Raw genomic sequence first — 14,089 nt, forward strand, 5'->3', positions numbered from 1 at the left:
TGTATCCTATCAACTGTATAAGTGTGTATCCTATTAACTTTACAAACGTCTTATATTGCTTTTTTACAGTCACTGAGCTAAAACATATATATTATAACCATAAAATATTCAAGCCATAAACCAAAATACATTAACATGAAATTGAAAAAAGAATTTTTAAATACATTGGACATCCAAAACCAGGATACATTTTATAATCCCACATTGTAGCTAGTACCCTAGGATCCCTTTTTTTAAAAAAGATGTGCAGCGTATTAAAACAAAATTCATGTTAATGTGTTTTGGTTTATGGCTTGAATATTTTATGGTTATAATATAATTAATCAGAGGTTGGGATTTGCTGTTTGTAATGCAATCCTTCCACATGATTTTGTTTATTCATTTAACTTTATTTAGATATAAATAATTTAATTTCACTAATGTATATATATATGCTTTACTCAGTATTTCTTGAAACTTTTACAAGGGGCTTCATGATCATCGTTGAAAAGTACAAAATGGAAGCCAACAGAGAACAGGTTCTTATCTCTTGTACAGAGGATGTATATCTCAAGCTACTGCAGAGTGAAAGATGTATTCATGCTATTCTACGTTTAAAATATAGGAGTCGAGTAGCCCATGAATTTATGTGTAATGTGTTTTAAACAGACTGTGGTTAACCGTAGTTATTCTATACTAAACGGATTATGGAATGCATGCTGGGAAGATTGGTGTGCTTTAAACATGACAGCCTTTAGAGTTAGCATTTTACGATGAATTCTACGCTTCTGAGCTGTTGTCCAGACGTATGGTCATCAAAGAGAACAAAACTGAACGTGTGACATGGACTCTAACAACTGGGTGAACTTTCACAATCGCTTCCATACAATTCACCAAGTCTTCTGCATTTATTTTTTTGTCAGTTACGCGTTATATTATTAATGACAAATATAAAAACAGTAAAACCGAATAAAACGATTTATATGAACGAACGTCATAATCAGGCGTATCATAAAAGTTAAGCAACATAATGACTGTAAGTTTGACTTTGAAACAATCTTAAAGTATAACATAAGCAGTAATAGTAAAGAGAAAAATACATTTGACATGGATTGTCTCTGAAAGCAATAGCACTTATTTATAATAGAAGTATGATTTCGTGTCCTTAAAACCCTTTTTCACTGTTAACCAGGAAACAGAGAACTTAATGAAATATGAGTCCTTCCATTTTTTTATTCTCAACAACAAGTTACATCAACTTTTGCAAAACACCGGTAGGTTAAAACTAAAAGTTGTGTACGTGAGGAACAGAACAAATTAAAAATTTATCCAAGGTTTTTGCAGTTAAAGGTAATTCAGCTAAGTTCCTCCAGAAAAATGAAATACTTTACATAAATCTCATTTCATTTTTGCGTAAATGGGCATATTAGAGAGTCTTCTAATATACTCAATTCTTTCTAGCACAATTAAAAACAAATACATATTCATATATAAAGAACAGAATTTCATATAGCATGGATATTGTAAACTTTGTTTTCTAGCTTTCATTCGCATTGCTTCCACAAAAGATACAAGTTGAGCTCGTCTCAGATTTTTAATTGCTGAAAATTTCCAATATATTTTAAAATAACATAAGTACACAGTAACAATATACAATTTCTTCCACATTTTTCCTCCGGTGTCCAAGCGGTAAACTTATGGACTTAAAAAGCTAAAATCCCGGGTTTTATTGCCCGTGGTGAACAATGTGTTTATTCTGTAGCTTTGGATAACATACTCTGCATTACGAAACTATTGCAGTGCCATCTATTGAACATATGTAAGTTAACACGTTTAAAATTCGCTATAATTTTCCGATCAGGACAAATTATAGTGTTAACAAAGAACTCTAATTCACTCGTAAAGTACACGCATATTCTTCTAGATATAACAGATGTGTTCCTTTTTTTTATTAGAAATAACTAAAGCTTTATTTTTGAATTTTCCATTTTTTTCAAATTAATTATTAATTTGCATGTCCCAATACTATTATTTAAACAATGATAAAGTTATGTAGCATTAACTGAACATTGAAAGTTTGTAATATACAGTAATGACGAAAACAGTTTTTCAATTTCAAAATCTGATTAGAGTATTGAATCTTAGATTCTTAGTTATTACACAAAATAAAAACAACATATATATACATTTTCCTACAAAACTTTACAGGTATATTTTTACAAGTACATCGTATTATAACTTACACATATTTAACTTTCACACTTTTTGTACATAACACATGTACATATATATATATTCATTGAACAACAACCGTTTTCAACAGACACAAAAAATACACTTGTTATTGTCTGATTTTTTGGGCATCGTTTTGAAGTTTCAGTGTTTTGTAATTATATGCACGACTTTTATTTTCTTAGACAGTAATTTTTTAAGATTTAGAATGATTTATAAACTTATGAAAACATAAAGATAAGCCTATGAAAATACGGTCTCAGCATATAAAACACTTTATCAAATCGTCACTGCTTTGTTTCATAATTCAGTGTATTATCAGTACATTTGAAGGAGCGATTACAACTATTTTTATATCGTTTATCACTCTTCACTCTAATTTATTTCTGTGTAAAGTAGAGATACACAGTTTAGCAAAATTAAAGAACGAAATTTGTAATGAGTTAACTGGTGTCTTTTTGCTTATTGCACTATCTCTATAGAATATTTTCTATCATTTTAAACCCTCGTAGAAAAAGGTTAGTTCTTGTCGTAAATCATTGCAACTACATATGTTAAATCCAATATTTCAAATACACAACAACATGTCAACTGTTTGTTCAGTTAAGTGGGCTAAGCCTTACTTTGTGTAGTTCTTATCAGTACCACATTTATTAAGGATTTTGTATTAAAACTGTTGGAGTTTAATTTTATTGTTATATGTTCACTAATTTAAAACATGTTTTTCATTCTCTTCCTCATAAATGAATTTGAAGCTCGGCATGGCTAACCGTGTTAAGGCGTTCGACTCGTAATCTGAGGGTCGCGGACACGAATCTCCGTCGCACCAAATATGCTCGCCCTTTCAACCGTGGAGGCGTTGTAATGTGACGATCAATCCCATTATTCGTTGGTAAAAGAGTAGCCCAAGAGTTAGCGGTAGGTGGTGATGACTAGCTACCTTCCCTCTAGTCTTACACTGCTAAATTAGGGACGGCTAGTACAGATAGTCCTCGTGTAGCTTTGCGCAAAGTTCAAAACAAACCAAACCAAAGGCTGACAAAAGTGATGAAGCAGCAATTATGGAGCTCAGCTGCCCAATTCACAACAAATAATTCTTCTCTCATCTGTTCAAATTTCTTATTTGAAATTTGTTACCAAAATATAATTATTACGTATCTCCACATACAGCAAAACATTGAACCTAACAAAACAATGATTACATCTACCCAGATGTTCCCCAGTTTAACTAACATTATTAAAAGAACACCTAAATAATTCAACCAGATTCAAAGAACTATTTGAAAAATCTTTACGAACACGATGGAACGCAATTGAATAGCTTCCTTGTAGAGCTAAAAAAGGACAATGTCATCACAGAAGACACATATTTCTTTGTTTTGAATTTTGCACCAAGCTACACGAGGACTACCTGTGCTATGTTTGTTGTTTGTTTGTTTTTTGAAGTTCGCGTAAACATACATAGTGTCAGGCTAGAGGGAAGGCAGCTAGTTATCACCACCCACCACCAACTCCTAGGCTACTCTTTTACCAACGAATAGTGGGATTGGCCGTCCCTATGTTTACCCATCCAACGACTGAAAGAATGGTGTAACGGGGATTCGAACCTATGACCTTCATATTACGAGTCAAGCGCCATAACCACCTAACCATACTGAGAAAAGACATGTGTAATAATTTAACAGTCGCCACGCACGTGTCCCTTAGTTATTTTGTGCTCCGAAGATATATTAAACCTCAATTCAAATCCGCTCCAATCTGTCCACTTATGGCAGATATAATCACAATCTTTCACAATATCTTCTGATTAAAGTGCTACATGAGAACAATAAATACAAAGTTAAAAGTGTTCTAGTATTTTCAACAATCTCAAGAATCATCACAAAATGCAAAGTTCAGACTTAGTTTCTATGGATACAATGACACCAAGAGACGAAGTAACAAACCGAGCTCTAAAAATATCACAAAATTGCAAAAAAACTGAATTACAACCTGAGCTTAGAAATTCAAAAATATTTCTTCCCTTTTTCGCTAAAAATACCTTTCACTTGTTGAGATAAAACTTATGAACAAATAAACAGCCTAAGGATAAGCAACCCTCTGTCACCTCGAGTATGCCAATTGTTCATCAACAAAACAGAAAGCAAGGCCATTAGATACGCCAATGATACATTTTGTGGATTCAAAGATAACGGCCATCAACAGTCATTTCTACAACACCTGAACAACATTCACCTTAAAATTCATGTTTTAAGTTACATGAACATAACAACAGAGTGAAACTCTTACAATTTTAATACAAAAATATTGCACAGATTCGTTAAAGATAACAACTGCATAAAGTGGGACTCAGCCGACTCAACAAAGATTAGCGCACTATCATGCATTTAGAACACAACATTTAACATATGTAGTAGGAAAGATTTATAACGTTAACTAGAATGAATACCTAATATTTATTTCCAAATATTACTTCCCAAAGTATATTTTCACTAGAAACTTAACAAGGTATAAAATCGAATTTATTAACTGCAAGAGGGAAGGAAAATAAAACCACATAGAATCCTGGAAGGAAGCAAAATGCACGAACTCAAGCACATTAAAAAATTCTAAAACCTTTGGAAACACGTATCCCAAAAATATAATATAAACATTAAAGTTATTTATGTTCAAACACTGAGCTCTAAAATCAAAATTCATCTGACGAAGGATTATTCTGACAACTTAAATGACGAAAATATCTAGAGGTATCAATGTGATTGATACGATAACATTTACGTAGGCAAAACGGAACACAACATACACATTAGATTTAAAGAAAATCCCTCATCACACATTTACGAACACAGCACAATGAATAAAAATCATCTTAACATCAGCTTCAAAATATTACACAATAAAAACAATATTAATAGAATACAGACAAAAGAATAATTAATTATTTGTGAGCTAAAACCTCATTTAAATCAAAGCACACGTGTCACACTAAACATTTGCTAAATTGGAACAAAATGCTCGTGCAGTATTTCATACAATGGACAACAGTTACCTCACGATAGCTACATAAGTGATAGAAACATGGTAATCCAGTTAAACAAAAATAAATGAATATGATCAAAAATTGTATCTCTGTTCTCTTAGTTAAAGTATACAACGAATTTCTTCTCTCTACTTCAAATGTTTAATGCGTATTGGAAAACAGATTTGAAATTATTTATCTCTATATAAAAGCACGTTATTACACCTTGATTGTATATGGATTCTAACCTAGAGTAAATTATGTAGATATCATGTTTCGTCTGATAATCAATAAATAAATTACATCAATAAACTAGGTCCTTATTCAAACATGTTCTTTCTCTTGCGCGACTAATCAGCTGCTATTTTCTTGGTTAGCGACCTATGAAAAAAGTGAAAACTAGCTACTTATATAATTTTTAATGCTATTGTGATTTAGTATAAAAGTTTAAGTAGTTCTAATTGTTTTATGACAGTTTATCCCGTGTTCTAATCTAATTATATTGTTTTATAAGACAGCAGCTAGGAGATTCTTTTCATGTACTCACATCATACTGTATGAAGCATGGCAAACACTGTCAGTTACTGTGTCTTTTTAGGTATCAAACTTAATTAATAACTATACTTTCAGTTCCCTCCTGTATATTTAAATCTTTAATAGCTATAACTCCTGATCTTCGTCCAAAGAAGCCGCTTTTGAGGCCAGGGAGATCAAATGACATAATAGTTTCACAGAAGGGTGCTAGCTAGGGGGCTGATAATTTCAAAGTACGTCGCTAGAAGTGGGCAATGAAATCATCTTCGTACAATGTCAGATATTAAGATAAAACATTAAAACGTTAAATATATAGCATATGCATCACATTACAGGGAAACTGCCGCATCATTGTATATTGTTCAACACAACAATATTAGTTCCTGTATTAATTTTAGTCAACTTTCCACTTTGTAGCTTTAGTTCAATATGAACAATAAACAAAGCGTCTGATTACGTAAAATGATCATTTCATGTATTGTAGTTTCACTGTTTGTGTAGTATACTTCGTGATTACCCACGTATTAGTTTCGCTTACAAATAGTTTTGTTACAACTAGATACAATAATTATAATATTATTCTTCGTCAAACGACTTTGTAGAAGTCAATCGATCGTCGCCTTGTGCGAAATGGTTTGTTTTGAATTTCTCGCAAACCTACATGAGGGCTATTTGCACTAGGTGTCCCTAATTTAGCAGTGCAAGACTAGAGGGAAGGCAGCTAGTCATCACCACCCACCGCCAAATCTTTGATTACTCTTTTACGAATGTTGACCGTCACATTATAACGCCCCCACAGCTAAAAGAACCAGCATGTTTGGTGTGACGGGGATTCGAATCCGAGCTTGTGGGAAATGACTAATGATTTAAAGTCTATAATACATTCCAGGATTTCTAGACAAATTGTTTTGCAGTTTGTATAATAACTGTAGCTTATACATGGTTTACATATATTTCAGTTTAATTACAATACATTCCCCCCCGCTAGTACAGCGGTATGTCTATGTATTTACAACGCTAAAAGCAGGGGTTCGATTCCTCTCAGTGGGCTCAGCAGCTAGACCAATGTGGCTTTGCTATAAGAAAACAACAACAATTACAGTATCGTCCTGAAAATTACACATTTTCCAAATAAGGAAACAAAAAATCAAACTCTAGGTATTAATCTATACTTATATCCGTACACTACCTTAACTTACAAACTAAATATTTCTGAAACTATTTCATCTGCTTTTTAAGCAGTCTTCAAACTCTATATAGATATTTTACGTATCACATTAATTAACTGTAATCTAGTACAGTTTGAATTTATGGCTTACTTATATGACTTATATATTACAATTACACAGTCCTGAAAAGGATAATTTTTTGTGTGTGTTAAGCTAGATATTTTCGTGAAACAAATAAGTAGTAAAACCATAGTCAATTTATCATGGCCTAAGCATGTTTTCATTCTCACATATGATTTTATTGTATGGTTACTAATCTCTATAAGAAATTATTTTGCTCCAACTAAATGTAGTAACACATATTGTTATTCGTGAAACGGTTTAATAAATGATTGCATTACTGTACAACAAATTTTCAGGATTTATATGATAGAAATGAAGAGAAAATTAAGTAGCAAAACTTATAGTTTTACGTTTTATTGTAACATCCGCTAGGACATGAAATTTCAGTGATTTTCCGTAGAATATTCACTTTAAAGAACTAGATTGTTGAGACAACTGGTAAGTATAACTTTTTTAGATAAAAACGCGTGTCCTACATTTAAAATTTACATTTAACGATTTAATACCGTAACCTACCTCGTATCAGGTAGCCTTATTAAAGTTACATAGAAGCAAATGTATTGACGGATAGTTTCGCTCACGAGTGTTTGTGTTTGTGTGTTTTCTTATAGCAAAGCCACATTGGGCTATCTGCTGAGCCCACCGAGAGGAATCGAACCCCTGATTTTAGCGTTGTATCGCTCACGAACTGATTCTATAGATAATAGTCACGCGGCAATGAGTCACAAAGTTCTTGGCACTTTTCTAGAACACTAGACGTATCAAATATCACTTTTCCTCCAAAGTATAGATTGTCTAATTGTTTAATCACTGTCTTGCTTGACTGGATTTCTTACAACTTTTCAATATTTCTACGTTAAGTTCCCTCGATGCACACTTATCTCGTGTGAACTTACAAGGTGGAACACAATTTAAAACCTAACCAATATAAGTTTAGATATTTGTAAGGATCAGATAGAATATACAATAAGTTGAACTGAGTATTTTTTCATATAATGTTTTACAATTAAAGTACATAATTTAGCTCTTGCGTGTAACGTTATATGGAAGCACTGATAACTCTTGATATTATTATGTTCCACTTACATTATAGTAATAATACAATGTAAATAATTATTGGTTCAATATTGTTATTATTCTTTAGCTGTATATGGTTAATATCAGACATTTGGAAATTTAATTTTTGATTTCTTAGTGTTCAATATGATTCAGTTAATCTACATTCTTCAACAACTACCTGAGTTAGATAGTTACAGGAAACGATTGTTTAGTAACTTGCTGTTAGCCTATGGTCTAGCATATGTGATCAAAAAATCAGTTAAAACTTCGTGAAACATAGCGTTTTATGTTAAACTTTAGATATAGGAAAAGTTAACACCAGCAAGGTTATCAAAGACAAAAAGTGAAAGAGAGCATTATAATTGACTAAAAACTTGTTAACATTATTTGATAGAAAGATTAATGACGGTGATAAATGTTACACCAGTCAATTGGTTCTAACTCAGAACTAAAAGTAATGACTTTCCTGTCCAGTCAGATGATCATCATGTGTGTTACTTACAGCATTCAAATTTTCATCTTTTAGTACAAATATATCTATAGATCTCAGTGTGTTTCGTATCTCAAGTTTATCATAAATCCTAAGTTTGACCAACTTGTAGGTCATTGCCAGTCGACTGACATTTATGGTATTAGTTCGCGAGCGAAAACAAAAATTGATAATTCGCCTACTTGAATGAAGCTTCTAAAATGATTATCTAATACAGGGGTTCTTAACCAGGGGTGTCCGCACCCCTAGGGGGTGCGAAGATGATTCCCAAGGGGTGCGAGGATGCCCATGAATAATTAAAGCAAATCTATATTTTTACATAAGAGTATGCTTATATTTTTAGCTTTTTGATATTTAAGTTTCCAGGGGGTGCGAGAAATGATTACTGATTTGAAAGGGGTGCAAACACTGAAAAAGGTTAAGAACCACTGATCTAATACGAGGTTTTGTCATGTCTAATGCATAACATGAGTTATTTATGTCAAAAAAATATGCTTACTCACAGATTTGTAATTCAAAGTGATTGTTCTACAGAAAGTCGCAGAAGTTGTGATTTCCTATCGAATGCTACAACATAATATAAAATTAATAGATGCACCTGTTTATTTTTCTCTTATTTTCTATAATAGAAAAGTTTACTTAAAAGATTGAACCTGTAATAGAGTAAGTCATTCATATAGAGAATCGTTTGTCAAAGCACAGTGTCAGTGTTACTATATTTATTTGATGCAAAATGATTTCCTATAGGGTTTGATAAGTACGATGGAAATCAGATGTAAGAATGAAAACGGGCTGCATAGACCATGATTAATTGAACAGTTTATTACTACCTTTAGACACGAAACTATCAAGTTTTAATGTTTTGAGTTAACATAATTTAGTGACATGTAAGAAAACCACAAGTTCAAACCTGATTAACTTCTGGTTAGTTAATGTGATACGTATAATATTTATGCGGAATTTGACTGTTAAGGTGAAAAATATGTCTTTTACAGGACTATAGTCTAATTACACTAATATACATGTAAACCTTGTAGAGTACACTAGACGTATTACAATATAATGAGAAGCATTTTATCTAAAGTTTCTGGTATGTGTTGTGAACGTCGTATCATGTCGCACGTGGTGCACGTCAACTGCCATTTATAAAACCGTTTTACAAAGTACAATGCTAATGTTAAAATACTTAAACTAAACTAATTTATTTCTATCTAATTTAATAACTATAACTTAACGTAATGCTATCAATACGGTGCATAACATGTGCATCTATTTTAAATACGTTAGGTTAACAGAGCTAGTTGTTGTTGTTTTTGAATTTCGCACAAAGCTACTCGAGGGCTATCTGTGCTAGCCGTCCCTAATTTAGCAGTGTAAGACTAGAGGGAAGGCAGTTAGTCATCACCACCCACCGCCAACTCTTGGGCTATTCTTTTACCAACGAATAGTGGGATTGACCGTCACATTATAACACCCCCACGGCTGAAAGGGCGAGCATGTTTGGCACAACGGAGATGCGAACCCGCGACCTTCAGATTACGAGTCACACGCCTTAACACGCTTGGCCATGCCGGGCCCACATGGCTATTTTTATAGTATATTAAAGTAACATACGTATAATATTATGGTGATACGGAACAGAGTACTCTAAACAGATTGTAAGTGTGTGATCATGAAATACGCTATAAAAACAGACAAACTGCAACAGATAAAATAATTATTTAAAGTATTCAAGCGCTTTGATTATTATTAACATTGAAGTGAAATTATCAAGTGGAAAGTTGACCCTAAATTTAATTCAAAAACTATGTAATAAGTATGGAGAATGTATTAGTATTTTTTATTATATCATAGCCCGTGTTCAACGATATATATCTAGATATTGTATAATTTATATCATCACAAAATTACGTCTTTTATATAGATTATAAGTTAAACTACTATATATAATGACGATCTTATCACCCATCCTAGTGACGAACTTTAGAGCTATCCGCTTATAGTCGCACAACTTCGATATCACTGCCCTAGTGGCACATGTTTGAACTATTTGTCTTCTGTCGCCACTTTATAGAACTATGACGACTTGTGACTGCCACGGCCTTAAACGATATTCCCTCCCAAATTGACCTCAACGTACGCATGACCATCTACTCTGGTGGCTCCTGTGGGCGAAGGATGGAAGCTCTAAAATGTAATATTTATTTTCTTATTTATTTCTAACCAACTACGTATTACAAAATAACAATTTGTTTAAGAACACAATATTCTGTAACAAAAATATTATTTGAAATAAATAACTGTTTCCCTAAACTTACATATTCTGATCTGTACGACAAACCTCTGCTGTACTATGACGTAATGTTAATAGTTACTTCGTACAGTGTTCAAATATATCATATTAGGAAGCCAAATAAAGCGATGCTCTACTATCAATTACAACAATATCCACAATTATGTGTAATAAATATAACACTATATCTAATAAACCTTCTATATAATATATAAAGTTTTCCATTATCACCTCTAATTTGTTAATTTTTACATTACCTCTATAACAAACCTCTATATAATTACCTCTATATAAATTTTAATATAGTCATATGCACAATTTACATTTACTTTGCATCACGATTCACAATTGGGCAAACAGGACTAGATCGCACGCGCGTCTTTCTAGTTAGTGAAAAGCTGGTGTTTGTGCTTTACAAGATATAGCCAACAGGAAGAACAAGGTAACTAGTAGGTAATTCACTATAACACCTGAATCATTACAAGGTAGGAAAGGAGAAAAGTCTGTATGCAGTTTTAATATAATTGTCCTTAAACATACATTTATTTATATCATATCTGCAAGATACAACTCCCTCAAATATGTCTGTCGAACGAGTAAATATATATACAAATATCTAAAGCTTATTTGAGAAAATGTTCCGTAAGCGGATGTTATTATGAGTTAATAAGCTATTGACTAAAACTATCAACAGGAACTATCTTTTAAACGCTTAAGGATGATCACAGATTGTTTATATATATTTTTATATACTATCAATAAGCCTCAAATATTTATGAGTAATTGTTTAACGGAAGCACACTTGGCTAGAGTGATTATTTAATGTAATAAGTGACCATAACGGCAGCCACGCGAGATACCTGTACCTCCATGATTCCACTCCTTTACGCTATTGACAGAAACTATGTAGGCCTAAGTTTGCATCTTCAGTTTCCAGCTTCACGTGCATTTCTGAACATATATTTTTTTCAAGTTTGTTTCTCTACAAATGTTGTTAGTTTTATAATTAGTAATACTGCGTCTCATGAAATGATTCTTAAATGCAGTTGAAAACGTATCCTTTCATGATAATTTACTTAAATCAACTGGCGAACTAGGCATACTTGGAGATTGGTAGAAAGTTTCGGAACGATGAATAGACCGAATTTCTGCTCGCCCAAAATCAAATCGAGGGAAGCAGCTCTCTGACTTAGGTCTTGGAATGGTACATTTTAAAGCTGCTGCTATGGAGCGGTCATTTTTCCTAGCACTAGATTTATCTTCGTCCTCAGCGGAGTCCTCACTTCCTGGAGTCTGTGCTGAAAGGATGATAGCGTTCACAGTTTTCAAATCGTTTTGGAAGTCTTCACGTTGACTGACGATGTTAGGATTTTTTCCAATTTTGTTGAGTCGTTCAGCAGCTATAGATTCCATGGTCCGCCTCATCACAGGGAACATGTCCAGGACAGAGTTAAAGTGTTCCACAGACAGAGAAAACAAGTGACAATATGTTTCTGCTCGGACACTTGCAACTCGTCGGGTGTTTGTCAGAAGACAGATTTCTGAAAAATACGGGTATGCCTATTTTCATCAATGTAAAACTTGCTATCCAGCAATTAAAATTATATTTTGTAGGGTTTCTCAGAGTAATAAAGAAATGAGATGAAAACAGTCCTTAACTAATGAAGAAAGTATTGCTATAACAAATAAGTTTGTTTTTAACGTTGTTGATAACAACTCGAATACAACAGTTATCATTTAACAAATAAACGTGTTTGATAATTGTCACCTTAAAGCTAGGCCTAAAATGGCAATGTACGAGGCTTACCTGAAGAATAGTAAATACTGATTTTTAAGTGACTTGTAACTTTTAAATAGACACATGGGATTTGTTTGCGTACTAAATGAATGATAGTTGTTTCTTCTTAGTATGAAAGACTGGCATAAAATTACCAGTTAAGTAAATAAAAATAAATAAATAAATTTTCGAGTAAAGTATTTTTTTTTTTTTAGGAATTCTGGCAAGTAATAACTAAATATTCTCACGTCGATATGAAAAGAACAACGATTCGTTATAAAAATTTTCTAAAATGTTAATTTCTTTGTTTGTTTGAAGTTAAGCACAAAGTTACACAAAGGGCTATCCATGTTCTGCCTACCACAGGTATCGAAACCCTGTTTCGAGTGTTTTAAGTCCGTAAACACTCTGTTGTGAAAATCAATCAGGAATTAATGTTTGAATTAACACCTATCGGTGAAAGGAACATCGACATTTTGAGACAGAAATGCAATCTATAGAATCTATAACGGATTTCCATTGTCTCTACTTGTAATCTAGTTCAACAAATATCAGTGGTACAAAACAAAAATGCCTGGCATGGTCATGTGATTAGTGCGCTTGAATTGCAGTCTCCTATAGTTTCGCGCCAAATTAAAGTTAAACAAATTAAATGACAATATTTTTGTTTTTTACCCTTCTTAGCCTTATCAAGGTTTCGACCATCTAACAAAGAGAGAACAAATAACCTGTATAGTTACCCATTGTACTAAAAAGAAATTCATCAAAATAATTCCTTCAATTGGGTGAGTGTAAGCTATACCAATATACTTTGATCGGTAGAACGAAGTTCTTGTTCATACAATAACTATTTAAAATAATGTGTGCAATACGAGAATGAAATAGATATTAAGGTATTTAATGAATTGTCTAATAAAAACGAAATTTTAACTAAGAACACGATGAATTTATATTTTTCTTTTTAATTAAACTATTAGGTTACTCAGCCCAGTATTTGTTGACTGTGAGCAAACCAAGAAATCTCAGAGAACAATACTGGAGAATAAGGGACAAATATCAGTAGTAGATGCAGAGGAAAATACAGTCAATACATCTAGAAGTCGTGTTCGAAAGCAGGTAAAGAATATTACACTTTTTTTTCACTGTACAACACAATATTTGTGTGATAAACAAGGAAGTAACCTTACTGTGCTTTGAATTACATGAATCCTATTCAACAGAAACTATCCTCACTATTGAACAATACGTCGGGCATTAGGCAATATGGACTTTCGTATATTTCTACAATCTTTCAAGTATTGTCCATTAGAATGTCTTGAAGGAACCGCCAATAACCGAATTTAAAATATCTGTAACTCGTTTAGGGTATTTATCAATTATATAAAAATGCTTCGGAACTTGTAGAAATCCATTG

At 32.6% G+C, this 14,089-nt stretch overlaps 1 protein-coding gene across 1 annotated transcript in view; it reads right to left on the reverse strand.

The window, feature by feature from the left end:
• Positions 1 to 1,201: 1,201 nt before the first annotated feature.
• The window catches only part of LOC143249917 (potassium/sodium hyperpolarization-activated cyclic nucleotide-gated channel 2-like), a 158,038-nt gene continuing 145,150 nt past the window's right edge, over positions 1,202 to 14,089 (reverse strand). Inside the window, exon 9 of the mRNA XM_076500527.1 lies at positions 1,202 to 12,439. Within this exon, the coding sequence (XP_076356642.1) occupies positions 11,961 to 12,439 (479 nt within the window). The 3' untranslated portion in view covers positions 1,202 to 11,960. The remainder of the gene's footprint in view (positions 12,440 to 14,089) is intronic.

This window comes from Tachypleus tridentatus, chromosome 4 (genome assembly GCF_004210375.1).
Source record: "Tachypleus tridentatus isolate NWPU-2018 chromosome 4, ASM421037v1, whole genome shotgun sequence".
NCBI lineage: Eukaryota > Metazoa > Arthropoda > Merostomata > Xiphosura > Limulidae > Tachypleus > Tachypleus tridentatus.